Source organism: Haemaphysalis longicornis, unplaced genomic scaffold (assembly GCF_048455015.1).
Source record: "Haemaphysalis longicornis isolate Haplotype H1 unplaced genomic scaffold, Haemaphysalis longicornis Haplotype H1 scaffold_9, whole genome shotgun sequence".
NCBI lineage: Eukaryota > Metazoa > Arthropoda > Arachnida > Ixodida > Ixodidae > Haemaphysalis > Haemaphysalis longicornis.
The window spans coordinates 48,841,591-48,863,202 of NW_027526460.1; the positions used below are offsets into that span (position 1 = coordinate 48,841,591).

A 21,612-nucleotide genomic window follows, 5' to 3' on the forward strand; every position below is an offset into this window, starting at 1 on the left:
TTTCAGTGGTCGTCAAACAAAATATCCACAAAACAACCACTTTCCGTTGAGAGTGCGGGTTGTATGCTAGCACACTCCTATGAGCGCATGCGCAGGCAGTCTACTGAGCCTGAGAAACTGAACCAACTTATCCTCAAGTACAACATGGTAGAACGCTGAATATCTTTGGTGGAACGGCTCTTCAACATTACCAACTAAGTATTGGCAAAAGAAACGCGTTCGTCTGTCCGACACCAACGTCGTTCAGACAAAACTCGTGCAGAGTTCAAACAAAGGAGTCTACTAAGTTACGGATATGCATTCTGGACATTCTTTTTTCACCCATACTGTAATATTCAATCAGCATTCATTAAACGCCTATGCATTGTTCCTTTCGACGTGGTTTCTTGTGCAAGACATTCATGTTCGTGCATGTGAGTAACTTTCTATTTGCACATCTGACTGCGCATTTGAAGACCCAAGTGGAAAGCATCATATGTATTGCACTTGTAATAGATGACCACCACTTGCAGTTAAACATGTCTGGAATATGTAAGGTGCACCCTAAAAAATCCGTCTAGGAGCGTTTCTCCACAATCTGAAGCTGTGGTGTTCATATTTGTGATGATGATGATGGTTGGGAGTTTTATGGCGCAAGGCCGGCTAAGGGCAAATAGCGCCAATGAAAAGTTATTTTATCATACCAAAGTGATAGAAAACACAAAACATTTAGCTAAAAATATATGTGAAACGACATAAAAGACAATGTAGATGACTGGTGTAACGGGCCAGGGTGTCAACATGCATGGTAAGTGATGAGGTTGTGTGAATTGTGGCTGCCCGCGATCCCGACTCGGTACGCGGAAGCGCTCGGGGGGCCGCGTGGCTTGCGCGGGATTGCGCAACAAGACGGCAAGAATAGAGGGGTTCGCTTGCGTGTCGCGAGATGGCGCCAAATCGTGTTAGTACCTCGTACCGAAAAAGCTTCCAATTCCAATTAATGCAATACAAGATTCCAATGCATATTGTATTGAAATGCCGAATCTGCTGATGGGAGGATGTGATAAATCGCCTTTCCTGTGGAAAGTACGGGGTGGGAGTGATATTCATTCAGGGGTGTGGCAGCACAGTGCAGAAACCCCGCGCAGCCAGCGCCTCTGTCAGTCTCGTGAAAGATAGGCTTTGTGCTGGAAAGAAGTTTCTGAGAAGAGAGCTTCCAGAGGCAGCAGCGGAGCCACGCGTTCTCAAGGGCGCTCAATAAAACCCAAATAAAATTAGCAGTGGCTTAGCTCGGCTATGCAAGGATATATGTAGCGTGAGCTGAGGTTCAGCTGGTTATTCTTAGGTTTACTGGTTGTCTAAGATTAGCTCATTATCACGCTTACTAATGCTAAAACGATTTCAAATCCAATACAATACAATACAATTTAATCCAGTCCAATCCATTTTAATCCAATCTAATCCAGTCACGGCGGCGGCGGCGGCTCCGGCGCGCCAGCTGTGTGCCGTGGGGCGTCACTGCTCCTCGCGCATGCGCAGCACGGCTCTCCAGGAGCCACGCGGAACTGCTCAACATCCGCCAGTGTAGCTCACGCTACAAAAACCTCCGAAGGCTATGGTCATTCCTCGCCTCACCGCAGAAGACGTAATCTCTTCTGCACGTTCTAAGACATCTGGGGTCTTCGAGCATGAAGGAAATACCGCGCGGAAACCTCGCACATCGCGGATCCAGAACTTGCAATTCAACAGGCGAGGCTGCCACGCCCCCAGAAGAACAAGTAGTGAGAAAATTGACGAAAATAGCCTGGAAAGTCGCCACCTTGATCTCAACATTGAAAAAGGAGCCAAAAAAATCGCCATTTTCAGCAAAGCGATGATAGTAATTTCTTTTTGATGGCGTGCGTAGAAAAAACACATAAATTTCGAGAAGCAGCAAAACTGGATCACGAATATTATATTTGCCACGGGCCGGAAGAAGAACAGTTCATTATGTCTGCCAAGGAAGCTAAAATGTGCGTTTACGTAAAGTATTCGAAGAATATGAATCATCATAGAACGTGTGTTTGCTGCACACCGTTTTCACCTGTTTCACTGCTTCTTAGCTTACATTACCACTCTATACTCACGCCTAATTAACCGTCGCACACGCTTCCCACCCCTCTGCATGGAATCTCAAGCCCCCGTGAACTGTTTAAACATCACACCTTGAATTGACGACATTGCTTAAAGTCTACGACGTGATTCTTCAGGTAGGTGACAGATATAAAAAAATCTACACAACATGTTTTGCATTGTGCCGGTAAATAGTGGTATACGTTATTGTGCTTTGAGTGACACTTACTCCTTAGGCCATATCCTCAACTTTGCCATATCATTCCGTTTTCTTCTTCTGACTGGATTCCAGTTTCAGCTTGACTACTGAAGCGCACTGAACGACCCAATGAGGCCCCTTTTCTCGAATGTAAAGTACCGGAAGAGCCTGGGAACATGTAAGTGATCCCAAGCGCTCAATAGAGCCAGAAAATCGCCAAGTCGTCACACTAAAATTTCAGTCGCCACTAGCCTCTAAAAGTCACGAGCTTGGCGACAAGTCGCCAGACTTGGCAATTCTGTCACCAGGAAATGCCGAGCAATTGCTGGCGCTGACATACGCTACCCTGGTGGCGGAGTGTTCTTGGCGGAATAGAAAAACCGGGCAGTGAACATCGCCTGGCTCATGGGCGCGGCAACATCGCTCGAATGCGGAATCAAATTCTGTTTGCTTTTCATGCAGGTGAAGGAACTCTATGGCATGTGTATCTTTTCCAATAATGTGTGCCTGGTGGTGCTGCAATGCCCACAGCATCTGTGTTACTTATTTTGCGACCTGCCTTTAATAACTAAAATTCTGGTTACTTGCGTGGAGACTACACAGACAGGGATGTAACCGGCACTATACAGTCACTATCATCCAAACCTACGCAGCGACATATCTAAAAAAGTGGCCGCGTACCTGCTTTTTTCGTCGCAAATATCGACAAAAGACTGTAGTCTTTGTCGACATTTGCCAAGTAAATGCCTCCCTTCTCTTTCCTGCTCACCTCTAATGCTGTTCCTCTTGCGTCACGCTCCTCCTCCCAAGGTAAACACGCTAAATGTTTGTTCAAGTCAATTTAAATTTACCGAGTTCCACTGCTCCAGGCCGGGTGCCGCGATGCCAGCGCTCCCGTACGGCTGAGACGCGCGTGAATCGAGGCGCCCTACTTCAACGTTTATAGAACCACATTGCCCTAATCCACGTGCGTTCCAAGCAGAACGTGGAACCCTTCTAGTGGAACATTTCGTAACTGTTGCACCCTGAATTCTTAAAATTCCGCCAGAAGCTATAGTGGTGAGGGCGAATGCAGGCGACAGTGTTTTTTTTTTTCTGTAGTAGATATAGTATTTGATCTTTAAAAAAATCAAGCATCTATGAATTGTTTTATAAAGGAACACTGAAGATATCACTCAGGTACTGATTTTCTGCCTTGCATTTGCGCAATGTCTTGTTCTTGTTCAACAATGTTGACAGGCATGAACATATAAACTGGACTTAGACGTGTAGATTTCGCTGTGAGTACAGAAGACTATTGCGCAGACTTCGTTTCACTCTGGCCGGATGGCTGAATCGAGTCACAGACAGACAGAGAGACCAAAATTTCTGGGCTTAAGTAGCTCAAGAAAGACTACAGTCGTTAAACTGCACAAAAAGGGTTGATCTGAAGCATTTTCTCTGGTCCTGCCCTGCTATCATCACCCCAGATAAGGAAAGAAGAATGATAATTACACCGGAGCAGTGTGAGATGGTACTGCTCAGCTCTGGCGCTGAATCTTAGTCTTTGGCTGTCCGGATGGCCGAGGCAGCCGCCGTCAAGGAGCAGGGGCTCCTGGCCGATGGCTGAAGGGCGAGGGAAGAGACTCTGCGCCTACCCTACTCCTGACACCATCCTGGGCAAACAATTCAGTTATCTCTTTCTCTCTCTCTCTCTCTGTTGTTATTTGAGGCGCTATAGAGACAAATCCCGGCCCTGACTCGTCTGATCGTTCGAAAACACCTTGAGCTAATTGTTCAAGGTGTTAAGAACAGCGAAAAAACAACGCCTAACTTCTATCGAAGCTAAGCTTAGAAGCCTTGCGTTTTTTGATAAAATATATCGTGCTGTGTATGTCACGTCGCTCACCTGCAGGCTAATGAACGCACCTTATAAATGTAGAGTGGGGACCTTGAAAATCTGCCTAAAAGGGTCAAATCGACTACTATGCGGAGTCATTAAAGGTGAAAAAGAAAATAGTGCTATCCTCGATAGGCTGATAAATGAACCCGTTATTTTAAACATCCTCGTCAGTCTCATTAAACACCGTTCTCTCTCTCTCTCACACACACACACAGTTCTAGAAATTGTCAAGATAGAAATACACTAAAGTTAATTTTATTTACACTACTTAGCATCTAGCGCAGTATTAGAACAAACTACGGTCATTATCTTTTTTCGGTTTCTTTACAACACTCTTTGCAATTTCTAGATATCAGTTTTGTACAGTTAGATGTTTTTTTTTACATTTTCTTAGTTGCTTTGAAAGAATCAAACAGTTGTTAAACCTTTTCAACCAGGAAAGCTGTGTGAATTTGATTCAGTGGACATCGAACGCAATTTTCTTACGTCCGCGTTGCAATATGCATGAGATCGTTACTGAAACTGCTCTGTTCGTGCACTCTTTTGTCTCTCTCCCAACTCTCTACTGCTGTACTTTTCGGAGTACCCTTAGTATTCCGTAAAGCTTTGTCATGCTTCTTTGTACTTTTTTGCCAACCTGCTACGATCTTTCATGGGACTGGAAGCATTTCAAAATAAATAAACACATGACCGCCACCGTCATCGTCGTCGTCAGAGTAGTCATCATCGGAAAGATACCACGTATACCCTCGCACTCAGCACACAAGAACGAAGAAGAGGGAGACAGGCAGCCAAACGCGCCCTACGGTGAACCGCAAGCAACCGGGGAAGGAAGCACGGCACCAGGAATACAGACAACATGAACTCGATCCAGTAGTCCGACTCGCCTCCTGCCGGTGGTTCGCCCGACAAGTCCTCCCCTGCTCACAGGTAGCACCCCATCGGGAAAGCAGGCCACATGAACCCGATCCAGCCACCCGACTCGCCTCCTAAAGATGGTTCGCCCGACAAGACCCCCCCTCCTCGCAAGCCGCAGAGAGAAGACTCCGAGGACGACCAGGAAGATGAGGAGGCGCTGAAGGAACGCAGGCGCCACAGAAAGGAGGAGCCAAAGAAGGAGAGAGAAGAACGGAAGAGGGAAGAGAAGGAGGAGGAGCGAGAGAAGAGGAGGGAAGAGAAGAAGAAGAGAGAGGAGAAGAAGAAGGAGAAGAAAAAGCGGAAGCGAATAGAAGCGCGTCTTCGCCGCCAGGCAAGAGAGCGTGCGCGGGCACAACAGGCGGAAAATGAGGACGACTTGATCCTTCTCGACGTGAATCCATTTGTGAGTCGTAGCCGTGGGCTGGTTTTGTGCTACCGTGTTTCTTCCGATCAGTAAGGATTAACGGCAGTCGCCCTAAACAGCAAACTTGGCGTGATGTCACTCAGAGACTAAGTGTTTAGAGAGAGAGAGAGAGATAAAACTTTATTTTAACCAAAAGTTAGCGTAGCTTGGTGGCCGAAGACCGCAGTACTTAGGCGACTGTAGCTGCCCGACCCGTGAGTGACTTCTGGAGATCCAGGCTTAAGCATCCCAGCGCTGGTGTGATGACAGGGAAGGGATCGTAGAAGAAACCAGCTGAACATTGAAAACAAAGCACTAAGTGTTAACAAAGAAGTCACTGCTGGTCACTGCTGGTCTTTGTTAACACTTAGTCCGTTGTTTTCAGTGTTCAGCTGGTTTCTTCTATACTTAGTATGCACCAACTAGCCCAGAAACTAACTCTCCTGTACAAACTTCGGGACCTATTTAAACGAAGGGGCGCTGATGCCGCCGTCTGCGGAGTTTTCATGGCACGTTATGACCGGCACCCGATATCCGTGCCCTGGTAGGAAGAGAACGCATCCCCCTCTGTGCCAGTCTCGCATCGCCTTTGGGCCAGTCCTCCTTCTGCAAGTTGAACGCTGGGAGAGTTGGAAAACTGGCACAAGGGGCTAACGGCGGCTGCAAAGGAAAGGGCGCTAAAAAAAGGACGCAAATAGGAAGAAGGACGACACGGAGCGCATCTGTGTCGTTCTTTTTCCTATTTGGGTCCTGTTTTTGACGCTTTTTTAATGCGTAGCAATCTTTGCCGAGTACTCCCACAGCCAGGACCGTGTAACGCCCTGCATTCCCGCAAAAATGCAGATATCGGGGAAGTTCCACCTGTAATCGCTATAATGGCGTAAATGGAGATAAACGGTAGCACGAAATCTTGAAAAACTGAGAAAATAAGAAAAATATACAATAGTTACGGAAAATAGCGAACCGTGTAACGCCCTGCATTTCCACAATAATGCAGATTTCACGAAAGTTCCACCTGCAACCGTTATAATGGTATAAATGGGCATAATTGGTCGAACGAAATTTTGAAAAACTAAGAAAACCAGGAGAGTATAAAATAATTACGGAAAATGGGGAACCGTGTAACACCCTGCATATCCACAATAATGCAGATTTCGCGAACGTTCTAAATGCAATTGTCGTAATAACGTAAATGGAGATAATATGGCGAAATAAATTTTGAAAAACTAAAAATTAAGAAAAATATTTAAAAATGACGGAAAATGCCAAACGTATAGTGCATGGCATTTCCAGAATAATGCAGATTTCGCGAAAGTTCCACCTGTAATCGTTATAATAGCGTAAATGAACATAATTGGCCGAATTAAATTTTGAAAAACTAGAAAAATAAGAAAAATCTAATATAGTTACGGAAAATTCCAAACGTATACCGCTTGACATTTCCACAATAATGCTGATTTCGCAAAAGTTTCACCTGCAATCTTTATAATAGCGTAATTGGAGATAATTGGTCAGACAGGATTTAGAAAAAAACTAAAAACCGGATGGAGAAAACTCACTCAAGAGAGGCGGCATAAGAATGCTACGCATTCGTAGATAATTCTCTGAATTTCTGCACATTTTTTTTAACCGATATTCACCAACTAGCCCAACAGTACATTTTATTGCGTACCCGTCGCGGTGGCTCAGTGGTTAGGGCGTTTTGCTTCTGAGCACGAGGTCGCGTGTTCGATTCCCGGCCGCGGTTGCCGCTTTTCTGATGGAGGCGAAAAGCAAAAACGCCCGTGGGCTCGAGATTTCGGCGCACGTTAAAGATCACCAGGTGGTCGAAATTAATCCGGAGCCCTTCACTACGGCGCGCCTCATCGCCCGCGCTGCGTCGGTGCGTTAAACCCTACAATCGATAAATCGATTAATCAATAATTTTATTGTGCAACAGCGCTGGTAGTACCACATCTGTTCTTTCTGTCTATCATCGATTCTGTGACGCAGTTGCTCATAGTGCATGTCTCTCTTGCCACGCCAGCACCACGTGGGCTTAATTTTACAACGTGGCGAGAAATTGGCGAGAAATGAGAAGAACAAAGGATGCTTCCTGGGGCGCACCTCGTTCTCACTTTGATTGATTTCGTTGATTGTAGGGTTTAACGCGCCGACGCAACGCAGGCGATGAGGCGCGCCGTAGTGCAGGGCTCAGGATTAATTTTGACCACTTGGAGATTTAACACGTGCGCCAAAACCTCGCACACAAAGGCGTTTTCGCTTTTCGCTTCCATCAGAAAAGCGGCCGCTGCGGCCTGGAATCGAACCCGCGTCTTAGTGCTCCGCAGCACAACGCCTCTGCTAGGGTGCGTGACGCCACGTGACTGCGGTGGCTAAATACCGTGACCCCGGACGAGCTACGGCGAAGAGACGGGACCCCCTTAAAGTGATGCACACTTAAAAATTTAAAACGGCATGGTGCACTGCTCTGGTACGCCCCTTGACGGCTGCGCCGACACAATGACTAACGCTCCCAAAGCCACCCGAGCAAGATAGCTTAACCCTTTCGGCCCTGGTGGTGTCAATTCACGCCACCACATAAAAGGTGCTCTAGCGCATAGAGAACGAAACCAAAAGTGCTAGTTTTGGGGGTAATTGTCATTCAATGATGCCTAGTGTGATAGATATCACCGTTTTTTTTATATTTTATTGGAGCTACTCGCTACAAAAAAGAAAAAAGCTCCCGTAAGGTCGAAATTACGACACTGAGCCTGAAAAAAATGGCGGTCTCAGTTTTATTCCCAAGTTTGTAAATCTCTACATACGTGCACTACGAAGCTAATTCTTTGTTTGTAGGTTCATGTAGTCATAACGTTTAGTTAGAAAAATGTGCAAAAGTGATGTCATTGGTCTACATAAACTTTTTAATGTTAATTAGTTGCCTCAATAATAAATCTGTTATTACTTTTAGTTACAGCTCAAACTTTCATTTGTGGGTTTACGGGACACTAAAATTTAGGAAAACACAAATAAAACGCTGTTTTGCTTGAAATAAAAAAAATCAGGGCTGAAAGGAATAATTATACAATGCACGTACGCCTACCACGGCCTCCGCGATCAGCAACGGCGACAGTACTGATCACGGAGGCCGCGCATATATAACAAGTGCGCCACGATGTCAGGCCGCTGGCTTCTCCCTTGACATCATGAGCGGACTGTGGAGGCGTGCACGGTGAGAGGGGGAGGACGAGGGATATGTCTCAACCCGGTGCGCGCGCCACACGCACTACGGGCGGTGGCACCACGCGGCCTCTTCTCCACTGTAAAGCCATGCGCTCTCCCCCGCTAGGCGCAGGCCTCACTGAGGCATCATTCACGCGGGACATGGGCTATTTCAGCATCATGTGCTTAGGTATAAAACACCGGCCGCTTCAATACTAAGCAGTATTGGTGTTGTTCTCATCAGGCTGTAGTCTTAAATGTGTTTCGACTGGAAACACGACGTGCTGTCACGGCCTTGTGTAACGAACCCATCCACTAGATCGAGGAACATATGGGATCTGAAAAAGAGGGTCCTCGCCATGATTGCACCGTGACTTCGCAGGGTGCGCGTAGAAACGAGGGTTGGTGCCCCCCCGCCCCCGCAGGTGCGCTTCCCCCTGCTGGTGCTCAACCTGGCGCTGTGGTTCGTGGGCCTCGGGATGCTCGTGTGCGCCCTGGTGATCTACCTGCACACCTTCCACAGCGACGAGGGGCAGACGGAGGTGGTGCTGGCGAACGTCGGCGTACTCACGATGATCCTCACGCGGCTGGACGTGGTCCTCTTGATGGGCGGAGGCGCCCTCTTCGGGGTGTCCTTCTGCGGATGCGTCGGGGCGCTACGCGAGAACCGCTTCCTCCTGCAGCTCTACTCGTACACCCTGACCGGGCTCATCATCGTCAACGTCGCCTTCGCCGCCCTCGTCATCACCGTGCCGGGTGAGCGTTCCAACGAGCGGTGACTCCGAGCGACCGCCGGACGCTGCTCCTCCGTAGAGCCTGGAAACGTGTGCTCGTGACTCGCGAGAGCGCCTTACGCCTGGCGAACCGGACTGGGCCTCAGCTCAATTGATTGATCTCCTGTTGTTCGGGCGGAAAATTACGGGCGAATATATGTATGCATGTATGGATATATATATATATATATATATATATATATATATATATATATATATATATATATATATATATATATATATATATATATATATATATAGCAGAACAGAGAGATACGGGACGAGGGACTCGGTAAAGATACATATCAAGGTTGCAGTCGTCATTGCCAGTGCTATTCGGCTTTTTTCGAAATATATAATAGGGCCGAATGACGTGTGCTTGTCACGTTTAATTCTTTGATTCATTGATAAATAAGCGAAAATATAAGTCGAGAAAAAATCCGCCGTTTTCCGGGAGCGGGACTCGAACCCACATCTCCGCATAACCGGTGCGGTGCGTTCGCCATTACGCTATCCCCACAGCGGCTTCTCTCTCGACTTTAAAGCGGGGGTTTATATTTACAAGAGCTCTGAGGCCGGTCAACTAGCGCCGCCCCTCGACTACCGCGGGAGACGTAGAACGTCTTCTTTTCCCAGCGGCCGCCACGTAGAACGTGGTCGGAGGTCGGGGTTAGCAATTGGCATATCCGAACTGCTGGAGCCAGTGCCTCGTAATGCATGTAGCAGAACAGAGAGATACGGGACGAGGGACTCGGTAAAGATACATATCAAGGTTGCAGTCGTCATTGCCAGTGCTATTCGGCTTTTTTCGAAATATATAATAGGGCCGAATGACGTGTGCTTGTCACGTTTCTTTGATTCATTGATAAATAAGCGAAAATATAAGTCGAGAAAAAATCCGCCGTTTTCCGGGAGCGGGACTCGAACCCACATCTCCGCATAACCGGTGCGGTGCGTTCGCCATTACGCTATCCCCACAGCGGCTTCTCTCTCGACTTTAAAGCGGGGGTTTATATTTACAAGAGCTTTGCCCGGCCACACATACAAGTTTATTGCCCGGCCACACACAAGGTTGCCACTGAACTTAGCGGCCAATGAATATCAGGGATGGGGGGCGCCACACTCTTGTCACACCCCTCACCCCCAAGTTTGCTTGTCCTACACAAACACAAAACACCTGTCCCCCCGGCGAGTACCGGTCCGGAGGTCTCCGCAGTCTCTCACTCCACCGGAGCACAGGTGTCGAGGCCGTGTGGCAGCATTGGGTGCTGCCTGTGTCACACTCGCACCAGCTGTCAGCCTTCCCGGTGTCGCAGGACTTGCGCGTGGCGCCACAGTGGCGCGAGTAGCACCAGCCCCTGGTGCTATGCTGGCAGCGGTCGGTGAAGCTGGCTCCCCTTGAAGGAGTCCGGGCTGAGGCAGTGCAGCGGGCCCGTGGCCAGGCAGCCCGGCTGCGCCAGCACCTGCTCGGGCGCGTACGGGTCCCCGCACAGCATGCACCGCATCAGCCGCAGGTCCGGCCGGGGCCCAGCGACCGCGGGCAGCGCCTGGTAGATGTGAAGCCGGCCCGCCCCGCCGCTCGGTGCTCTTCACCAGCGCGCACAGCGCCTGCTCCAGCCGCACGGGGTCCAGACCGCCGCCGTCGTCCACGAAGGGGCACTGCAGGCTCTTGGCCCGGTTGATGCCCTCCTCGCGCAGGAAGTCCCCCTGGCCCGCTAACACCATGACCAGGGGCAGGCCGTGGAAGGGCAGCCGGTCCTCCTGCTCCAGGTTGGCCAGCAGGGTCTTCTCGAGGCTCTCGCGGATGTACTCCAGCCCCAGCTGGCTGGCGTACACGCACAGGCAGCCCTGGGGCAGGGGCTCCGTGCGGAACGAGTTGTGCGGCAGGCCCACGTCGCCGTCGATGATCCTGAAGTCCAGCGCGTACTGGACCTTGTCGTCGAGCCGGAAACCCTGCGGGAGCACCTGCCGCATAGCCTGCGCCACGTGCTGGGCGCTGGCCCTGGCACCCAGCACCACCAGGTGCAGCAGGCGGCTGTTGGTGCCCAGCACCCCGCCGCCGTTGGTGCCGGCCTCTCGCCGGTGCAGCAGCTGCTCGATGACACCGTCCATGCAGTCGGGCTGGACGGGGCAGTGCTCCCTCTGGCACCTCAATGCTTGCCGCCGTGCCGGTGAATGTCCCCACCTCGGGCTGGAACAGGGCCTCCGACTTGGTGGCTCGGGCCATCTGCCACTGCATGCACTGCTTCCTGGTACTCCGGCAGCCTCACGCCCAACGCCAGGATCCAGTTCCGGCCCAGCAGCGTCGGTGACGGCCCCTTGGTCAGGTACAGGGGAAGGGTGGCCTCCCTGTCGCCAAGGCGGACGCTGACCTGGGCTTGACCCTCGACTTGGGCGAGCTGCCCGGAGTAGCTGCGCAGCATGACGGCCGACGCCTCGACGGCCACGCCAGGGAAGGTGCGTCTGAATACTTTCCCGGCCATGACAGACACACTGGCCCCTGTGTCCAGCTCCATGGAGATGGGGCGCCCGCAGACTTCGACAGTCAGCCAGTATGGTGGCACCGGCGGCTGCACTGTGGCCGCGTGCCACATGTCGAAAATCTGCGGGTCTTCGGCCACGGCGTGAAGCCTAGCCGCTGCACCCGAAGCTGCTGCCGCACGCCCCCGCCGCCTACCCTTGCGCCGACTCCCTCGGCCGTGGGCTGGCGCGGAACCTGTGCTCGGCGCCGGCTGCTGCTTCCGTCCGTCCGCCATCATCCCCCCTTGGCACGCCCGAGCAATGTGCCCAGTTCTTCCGCACGCAAAGCACTCCGCTTGCGCGAACTGGCACTGGGAGGGGGGGTGGTCACCACCGCAGCGAACGCAACTGCCATGCCGTGCCGCCATCTTGTTCACCGCCGCCTCCGCCGACGGTGAGCCGGCCGCACGCGCTATCTCGCCCGCGTCCTTGGCCGCAGCCTCCATCGCCAGCGCTGCCTTCACGGTGTCGTCCAACGAGGGGTCGGGAAGCTCCAGGAGTCGCGTCTGCATGGCGGGGTCGTTGATGCCGCAGACGAAACGGTCCCGGAGCAGCGAGTCGAGCTGCTCCCCGAACCAACCCTCGCAGCGCTGCGACGAACTGCCCGAGCGTCTCTCCGTCTCGGCGGCTCCGGTTATTGAAGCGAAAACGCTCCATTAACGCCGACGGAACCGGGCTGTAGTGCGAGCGTAGCGTCGCGAGCAGCTCACCCAGCGACTTCTCGTGCGGCGTGGCCGGCTTGAGCAGGTCGAGTAGGAGAGCGAAGACGCGGGTCCCGCAGCTGGCCAGGAAGATGTCGCGCTGTTTTGCCTCGGGTGTGTCGTTCGCCCGGAAAAACACGCCGACTTGTTCCTCGTAGACCGGCCAGGCGGACCCTTCACCCTCGAACGGCTCGAGCCTCCCGTACAGCGGCATGGCGTAATGGCGGCTGGCTTGAGGGGGCGGTGTCTCGGCGTTCTCGGTGGCGGCGTTCACGGTGGCTTCGGCCGCTCCGCGGGCTTCTTCCCTCGTCGCCAGTGTCACGATTTAGACCCGCGTTCGTGAACCTGGGAGGGTAGGGGTACCCTCCAGCCGAGAGACGACATGCAGCGTGCTGGTGGTGACGGTGACTGACCCCCGAGCAGCCGTGCTCGGCGGTGTTTATTGCCCGGCCACACACAAGGTTGCCAACCGAGCCTGGTGGGGCCACTGAACTTAGCGGCCAATGAATATCAGGGATGGGGGGCGCCACACTTTTGTCACAGTAGGTCATTGCAACAGATAAAGAATTTTGGAAAGAAAGAAAGCAAGTGTAGAAAAATGCCCGCGATCCGAACCCACAACTTCCAGAATACCGGTCTGGTGCGATGGCCACTACGATACCGGCGGGGCTATTTTCCCCTCCACTTTATGGGGTATTTATGTTCAGGTATTTTTGTTTTCTGCGCTTGGGGGGTAGCCAGCGCCACTCGGACTACTCGGGGTGAAGGGGACCTTCTTTTTAACGGTGTGGCTGACATTGTCAAGAGCCCCTTTTACCGTATTTACCCGATTCTAACGCGTCCCCGATTCTAACGCGCACCCGACTTTCCTGGCAAAAAAAAAACGAAAAAACTTGCACCTCCGATTGTAACGTGCACGGGACTTTGTCACCCAGACAAACGAATGCGAGAGAAACGGGCGATTTATTTCACGACTCATCTCACTCCTCGTCGCTCTCCGCTGACCACAACATCTCGTCCTCGGTGCCGTCAAGTGCGTTCGCGATGCCACACTTCTCAACGAACGTTCAACCATGGTCGATGGGATCGTGGCCCACGCCTCGCACGCCCATCCCGAGAGCTTCTCCAGAGGTGCACACTTCAGCCGACCGCTAGTTTTGAACGCGTGGGAGCCGCTGCTGCCATTGCTGTTATCAAGCGTGCAAGTGAAACGATTTGACGATTCGTGTGAACGCTGATAGAAATGCCTAGGATTCCTGCGTCCTTTTCTTTCCTCCATGGAAAAATCGTTTCTAAAAGTAGTGGCGCCATCTTGAGATGGCGATGGCGATGGGTGGACCGAAATTTCCGCTGTTTCGGCAGTTTCGGTTGCGTATCCGATTCTGACGCGCATGCGATTTTTCGGCCTATTTTTCCGGAAAAAAAGTGCGCGTTAGAATCGGGTAAATACGGTAAATTCAGGACCAAGATGGCTTTAGGGTTATCCCGCGAGGCTTTAAGCGAAACCTCTTCCTTCAGTTGAAGACGGACGTCCCGCGTGGAGAGGTGATTGCGAAATCCACCATGGTATGTGGCAACATGTTCTGTTTGAGGCAGTGCTGTAGCTTTTTGTGGATGACGTGCTCTGGAAGCTTTCTCAAACAATATGTCAGTAACATAGGGCTTACGTCTTCCGTGCTCGGTGGTCTTCCATGCTTTGGAATAAGTCGAACCTCTGCCGTCTTCCGTTCTTCCGGAAGTACACCCGACCTCCAAATTCCCTGCCATACTTCAATCCATCTCAGAGTTGGCAAAAATTAATTCTCATTCGCCGGATACACAAGACCGCATTGCAGTTACCCCACAGCACTCCCACTGCCAGATTGGAACAGCTGGGCATATACAACACTGCAGAAGAAATAGTCGAGGCCCATAAACTCAATCAACTTAAACGCCTATCGACAACACCCACTGGTCCGCAGATCATGCACAGATTAAATCTCCGAGCTGTGCTAATAATGATCCCAAAGTTCCCATTCCCCCATTCCCCCAAACATTCACGCGCACCTCTGCATCCGCCCTCTCCCAAGCAACACCGCACGCAATGTCCAACAAAACACGCAGGAAACAGCAAGCACGGGCCTTGACTGAGAAATACCTAATTTAGCCAAGCACGCTTTACGTAGGCGCGGCAGACTACAGGCATCACGACGCGTACGCTTTGGCGGCAATATTCAGCCCTAACTCCTCACCCCTCAGCTCCCTCACAATACGCACCCGTCATCCGGAAACGGCGTAGGAAGCGGCAATTAATCGTCATAGCACTAACGCAACGGCCAACACCCACAATCATCATCTGTGATTCAAAAACGGCCATTCAAAACTTTGACAGAGGTACCATCTCTCCTCAGGCGCTCCAAATTCTTGTTCATAATCCCCTTACAGGCGCCGTGGAGCTGATCTGGACTCCTGCTCATACAGGGCTGGGGGGCAACGAGGCAGCCAACAAAGCAGCTCGAGCACTCACTGTCCGAGCAGGCCCAAGCCTCGTACCCTTACAGGAGCCCGGTCAGCGCGAGACAGCTTGCTTAGCTATCGGGAAATAAGCGAGCATTACCGCCTCGCCCGCCGCATATTCCCGCCGGCTCATCCTACTTTCTCTCACTCTGAAGAACGCTTATGGCGCATCATCCAAACAAACACGTTGCCCTGTCGCGCCAAACTGCCCCTTATTCACCCCACCCTGTATCATTCCTCCAACTGCCCCGCAGGTGGCTTGAAAGACACCATCATTCATTCCATGTGGGCGTGTAACGAAGATCCTTTCCCACCCATCCGTACCACCGAGCAAAGGGAGGCGGCGCTGGGTAGCTACGACCCGCAGATGCAGAAAAGTCTGACGGACCGAACTGCATTGGTCACCGGCAAGCTGCAACTACCGGTCACCTCCCCCTGCTAACTACGTATCTTAAATAAAGTTTTTTTTCTCTCTCTCTCTCTCTCTCTCTCTCTCTCTCTCTCTCTCTCTCTCTCTCTCTCTCTCTCTCTCTCTCTCTCTCTCTCTCTCTCTCTCGAGAAGGGACTTCATGAGGGGAGTGGAATCTTCTGGGTGAGAGTGAATTATTTTTTGCATGGTGCGATTTGATTCGGTCTTGCTTTTCGAAGGGTACATAAGATATCTATCTGTGCAGTCTTCACGTCTTTCGAGGCAAAACGGAAGTACGGGACTGACATCAAACATGCCTGATGTTTCCTTTTTAAAGACGATAGTCTTTCTTAGGCTACTTAAACCAAGAAATTTTGTTATGTCTGTATGTGTCTCTGGCTGTCTGTGACTCGATTAAGCCAGCCGGCCAAAGTGGAACGATGTCTGCGCAATCGTCTTATGTACTCACAGCGAAATCTATGCGTCTAAGTCCGGTTTATATGTTCATACTTGTCAACATTGTTCAACAAGCACAAGACACTACGCAAATATAAGACAGAAAATTAATACACAAGGTATATTTACATTATCCCTTTATAAAAAAAATCATAGATGCTTGATTTTTGCGAAATAAAATAATACATCCACTGCAGAAAAAAATTCATACTGTCGCCTGCTGTCGCCTGCGCCGCTGTAGCTCCTGGCGGTATTTTTAAGAATTCAAGCGGCAAGAGTTACGAAAGGTTTCACTAGATAGGTTCCACGTTCTGCTTAGAACGCACGTGGATTAGGGCAACGCGGTTCTATAAACGTTGAAGTAGGACGCCCCGGTTCACGCGCGTCTCCGGCGTACGGCAGCGCTGGCATCGAAGCACTTGGCCTGGAGTAGTGGAACGCGGTGAATTTAAATTGACTTGAGCAAACCTTTAGCGTGTTTACCTCGGGAGGAGGAGCGCGACGCAAGAGGAACAGCATTACGAGGTGAGCGGGAAAGAGAAGGGAGGCATTGACTTGGCAAATGTCGATAAAGACTATCGTCTTTTGTCGACATTTGCAACGAAATGATGAGCAGATACGCGGCCAATTTTTTTTTCTCAACAATGGTGAATGTATGAAGCATGTCCTCAGTTTTAGTAGTTTTAAAAGGTTTTGCCGGGGTGTGTTTTTTCTCGTTCAGAAAGCCGTAGGACGTTCAAAAACCTGCAAGTACGCTGTCCTTGCCGAGGTATCAGTGAATGTGGAAGTTACGGCGCGGTAGTCATCCCGGACTAGTCGAGGGCGATTCAAACTGACTTTATTAAATGCGACGCTGAGAGCATCTCTTGTCGGCGGCCCTGTCCTTCCTGCGTTCGTCCGTTGTTGTTGTCCGCAGCCACTCTCCCCCTCTCCTCTCCGATAGCGAACACTCTTTCGGAGGGGCATTGGATTGGATTCGATTGGATTGGGATTGGATTGGATTGGCTTGGCTTGGATTGGCTTGACTTGGCTTGGATTGAATTTTGATTGGATTGGATTAAAGTGGATTGTGTTGGATTGTGTTGCGTCATGGCCGCGGCACTCTCTCTCTACGCGGTCTCCTCTCCTTCGGGCGCGCTGCGCATATAACCGGTGTGCCGCTCTCCGGCGGCCTTTCGGTTGACGGTTGCTCTCTGCTTGCGCTTGAACCCCCCTCAGCGTCGCATCACACCAGGGTTCCCGCGAGGGGAGGTGGGCGTAATTTTTTTAAGTGCGAATGCACTTCTTAAGCGACCCTGAACCTGTGCCCACCGGCGATGTCCGCGCACGTGGAGATGGGCGCGCGCAGCCTGGCCGCTGACATGGCACATACCCACGTGGGGGATTGGCCAGGAATCTCCTCGTCTTTTTCCACTTTCAACGCCCCCTCCTCCAAAAACCACTCACTGATCTCCCGAGCACTGACGTGGGACCAATCCCCTCCAGGTGGCGCCAAGAAAGTGCTCCAGGAGACACTGTCGGAGAAGCTTGTCGTCCACTACCGCGACACGGCGGACTCGGTGCAAGTCGTGGACGCCCTGCAGCGTGGTCTGAAATGCTGCGGGATGACGCGGGAGGGCTTCAGGGACTGGAACCACAACGAGTGGGTGTTGACTGCTATGCGCTGTAGCGAGGGGAGCGGGGAAATCTTTTGTGTGATGTGTGGCCGCCGTTTAAAGCCACCGCCAAGAAGCATGCACGGGTGATTACAAAGTTAAACCCGGATATAAAGAAGTTGACAAAAAATTCGAAAATTTTTCGTTACATGCAGGTCTTCGTTGCATGCAGTTTTCGAGTTAAGGCTCGCGTGAATGGAGCAGAAAATAAACCAAAATGCTTGACATCACTGATGCTAAACTCACCCTTCATGAATTTATTTCACAGAGAAAAACTGTGTGAGTTGCGCTTGCTGCTTTCCCACGAACTTAGTCACTACATGGCACTCCAAAGACGCAAGATCACTTACCCCCGTGTCCGAACGTTAACTTAAGTATCCCTTTTGCCTTTTGGCATTTTGGTACCTTAACCCGTTTGAAGGTCCAAATTTATGCTGAATGGGAGCCTTTTCGCGAAATTGACGCTGTTTGCCGCAGCACCCAAAATTGTTCAGGGTGCTAGCTGGGATACTGTGCCCGGCGGCGATGGTCTTCTTTTTCCCCGGCGGAGACGGAATTTAAAATTGCGAGCTCATCTTCAGGACAAACTTTTCATTTTCTGGAAGCAGAACTCATCACCGACAAGCGGGATGCACAGATAGCAGTGAAGACGCGTGACTGCGTGCCGACAAACAGGCCTAGCACCTAATGGACGTCGCACTCACACCGGAAACGCGCGGTAGTTTGCGGTGCGGGTAAAGTTCGCTTAATTAGTTCGTTTCTGCAGCCGATTTTTTTTCGAAAAAGTGCGAAAAATATGGCTCATCAGGGTATCGAATTCGTTCCATCAAGGTTAACCATCGCAACGCCTTCGTTACATAGAGGTTGAAACACATGGGTTTCAATGGTGCTGGCAATGGGGAATCAGAAAACTTTGTTAAATGCAGGAATTCGTTATATAGAGGTTCGTTACATCCAGGTTTAACTGTAGCAGAACATCTAGTTCCGCTTGACTGCATCACATGAACAAACCTTCAGTTAACCTGCAGTTAACGCACTGATAACCATGTTTTCTGTGTTTCCCTTTACAGTTGAACCTCGTTATAACGAACACTGGTATAGCGAATTATCGGCTATAGCGAATTAAATATAAACTTTGGTTTGGTCACGCTTTATTTCATTGGAACTTATTTTTTTACAACGAAACTGAAACCGTGAGGCCCGCGCGTGATATCGGATATAACGAAGATATAACGAAGGCATATTTGACCAGGAGTCTGAGAAGATACCTGAAGAAAAAAACCCGCCGTCCGAAACTGCAGAAGTACACAGGCCCTTTTTTTCGTGGACACTGCGGTAAACTTCATCCTGCTCAGTGCTGTGAGTAGCCACCAGGCGAAGGTCGCATCCTTCATCAAATAAATAAAAACGCAAGCTGTTCTGTTGTAGTTTCACGTGCTCATGTTCCGGTTCACTGAGTTTGAAATGCAACAAGCAGAAAGGTAAGGGTTACCTTGTTTACAGTGAATTCGAAGAATAAAAATGCACTTTTGTGTCAAGTATTTTTGCGCCATCCAGATTTTTTTATTTGTTGGAGCCGATTTTTAGCTCTACTGTTACAACGAATATTGGATGTAACGAACTAATTTGCTGTCCCAATACTACTTCGTTATAACGAGGTTCGACTGTATCGCGTCACTGCTGCCGCCATTGCGTACCTGCTGACGTCGTGTGGCGGTAAATATGAAAGGTTTTCGACATTTCCTGTGTTTTTCCATTGCTTAAAAGAGTCTTTGGCGGCTGGAATAGAGGTGAGTGAGTAACCAAGGGCTAGTTCTTTCAAATTAAAGCATGTTATGTTTTGTCTATACGGTCCATTTAAAGGGGCACTGACACAAAATTTTCGTGGTGTTTTTTTTTTTTTTTTTTGTTATGGGTGCCTATTAGCCCACTAATCGTAGAATGGCACATTAGATGGTCGATAGAAGTGTAAATAATGGTTTACAGCCTCGTTTATTGATGTCAGTTACGGTTTCGATGAAACAAACACCGCGGGGGCCGCCCATGGCAGGAGTGCCCGCGTAGCGTAACTGTTCCCGTTGCGCCACGGCCGGTCATGGTCACACGCGCCCGGGCAGCATGACGTCAGTCCTAAAACTGTCACGTGATGCACAAGGCGAACATGCGAGCACCAGCAGCAACCAGAGCTTTAGCACGTCACGGAATCCCTGTCGTCGGCAGTTTGGGGTGAGGAGCGAATTGCGTCATACTGATGCCGATGTCGAAATGGAGTCCATTCTGAGCTTTGTGCGGATTGCAATGATTAAAATTCATTTAAAATATGTTATACTGAGTGGTTACGGTTAAAACGTCTACGTGGGAGTTATCTCTATATACAAAGGGAGGTTTTTAAGTAGTTATCTCAGCTTTGAAATTTTGTGTCAGTACTCCATTAATGCGTTCCTCACACAAGTGCGCAGACAATAGCAACACGTTCTCTTCCCATCCTTTGGCACTGAGAGACCCCAAACCTCCCTGAACGCAGCTACTTCCACTGTTCCGAGATCAACATGAGCTACGAACGCTGTTCGGTGCCCGCGTCCTGCTGCAAGGCGAACGAGTCCTCAGAGGGGCTGGAGAACTTCTACTGCGGCCGCAACGTGCTCAACATGAGCGACCACGAGGCATGGTACCTCGTGAACGTCGAGAGCTGCGCCGACGCTGCGAACCGTTTCATCAAGGAGAACGCGCTGGTCATAGGCGGCGGCAGTCTCGCGATCGTCATCGTGCTGGGCTTCCTTGACATGATCACCAACACGGTCATCGACGAGATCAACGTCATTCTTGACATTTACAAGAGCGTCGAAAACGCTCTACGCAGGCGCTGATTGTAACCATCCTGGTTTTCTGTCTGTTATGTTGATACATTTTATTCGATTCTACAAACTGTTGTTGCGCTTCATGCGCTTGACCGTGCCTTGGATACACGTTTAGCTACTATGCTTTGTCGCGAATTTCTTCGAGGATATGTTGACCGTTGCGAGCTGCAGGGAGCCGTTACAAGCTCCGGGCATGCTGGTGCTTCGGCACATGGCAAGTTGGTATTCTGGCAAGCAGGTACTCTTCTGAAAAAAAAAAAAAAATACCCCACGCTGTCACCGGAACATTCCGGTATTGGTGCTTTGCGCCGCACTGCTAGCCAGCAAATACGCAGGATGGAAGATCTAAACGCCCTCCGCAATCGTGGCAACCTTGGATCTCCTCATTCCAGTATATGCCAGAGCAGGGTAGAAACGCATTCCCTTTCGCACTCCTATCAGGAGTTCCTTATTAAGGAAACGCCCTTTATTCCACGCGCCTTTCCACCCTGTTTTGACTCCGGAACTGTTGGTCCTGCTTGCCTAAGCACGTTAGGAACACTCCAGCCTTGAGTGCATCCCACTCTTACAACAATAGTTAGCGCCGCTTTCAGTCGCAAAGTTAGATAGTGAGCGAGTGATTTATTGATGCAGGAAGTGGGAAAAAAAAGTGGACTGAAGCAATACCGCAAGTTGGGCTAGTTGGTGCATGATATCGAAAAAACTTCAAAGCGCACAAATAGACGGGGACAAAGAGGATGGACACACACACACGCGAGGAGGGACACGCACGTTTCGAGGGACACACACAAGCGCGTGTGTGTGTCCTTCCTCTTTGTCCCCGTCTATTTGTGCGCTTTGAAGTTTTTTCGAAAAAAAGTGGGCTGGAGATATTTTAAACTCATTTGGAGTTCACCAGCATACAACCCAGTACGGGGGAAGGGAAGAAGGGGAATGAAAGGGGATACGTGAGAGCAAATGGGGACAGAGAAAGAGGGAGAGAGAGAAATAAAGTGATAAGGAGTGTGTAAGGCTGGCCGGCAGGCATTGGGCTACAGCCGTTGTACG

General features: G+C 50.5%; 1 protein-coding gene across 4 annotated transcripts in view; it reads left to right on the top strand.

The window, feature by feature from the left end:
* Positions 1-20,590, top strand: part of LOC144152773 (tetraspanin-33-like) — a 149,145-nt gene extending 128,555 nt beyond the window's left edge. For 2 of the 4 annotated variants that reach the window (XM_077684212.1, XM_077684213.1), the window contains 3 exons: positions 9,123-9,453; positions 17,538-17,694; positions 20,232-20,590. In XM_077684212.1, the coding sequence (XP_077540338.1) occupies positions 9,177-9,453; positions 17,538-17,694; positions 20,232-20,574 (777 nt within the window). In that variant the 5' untranslated portion in view covers positions 9,123-9,176 and the 3' untranslated portion in view covers positions 20,575-20,590. Of the gene's footprint in view, positions 1-9,079; positions 9,454-17,537; positions 17,695-20,231 lie in introns of all 4 variants that reach the window. The other 2 variants (XM_077684214.1, XM_077684215.1) reach the window with 2 other exon arrangements.
* Positions 20,591-21,612: the final 1,022 nt, after the last annotated feature.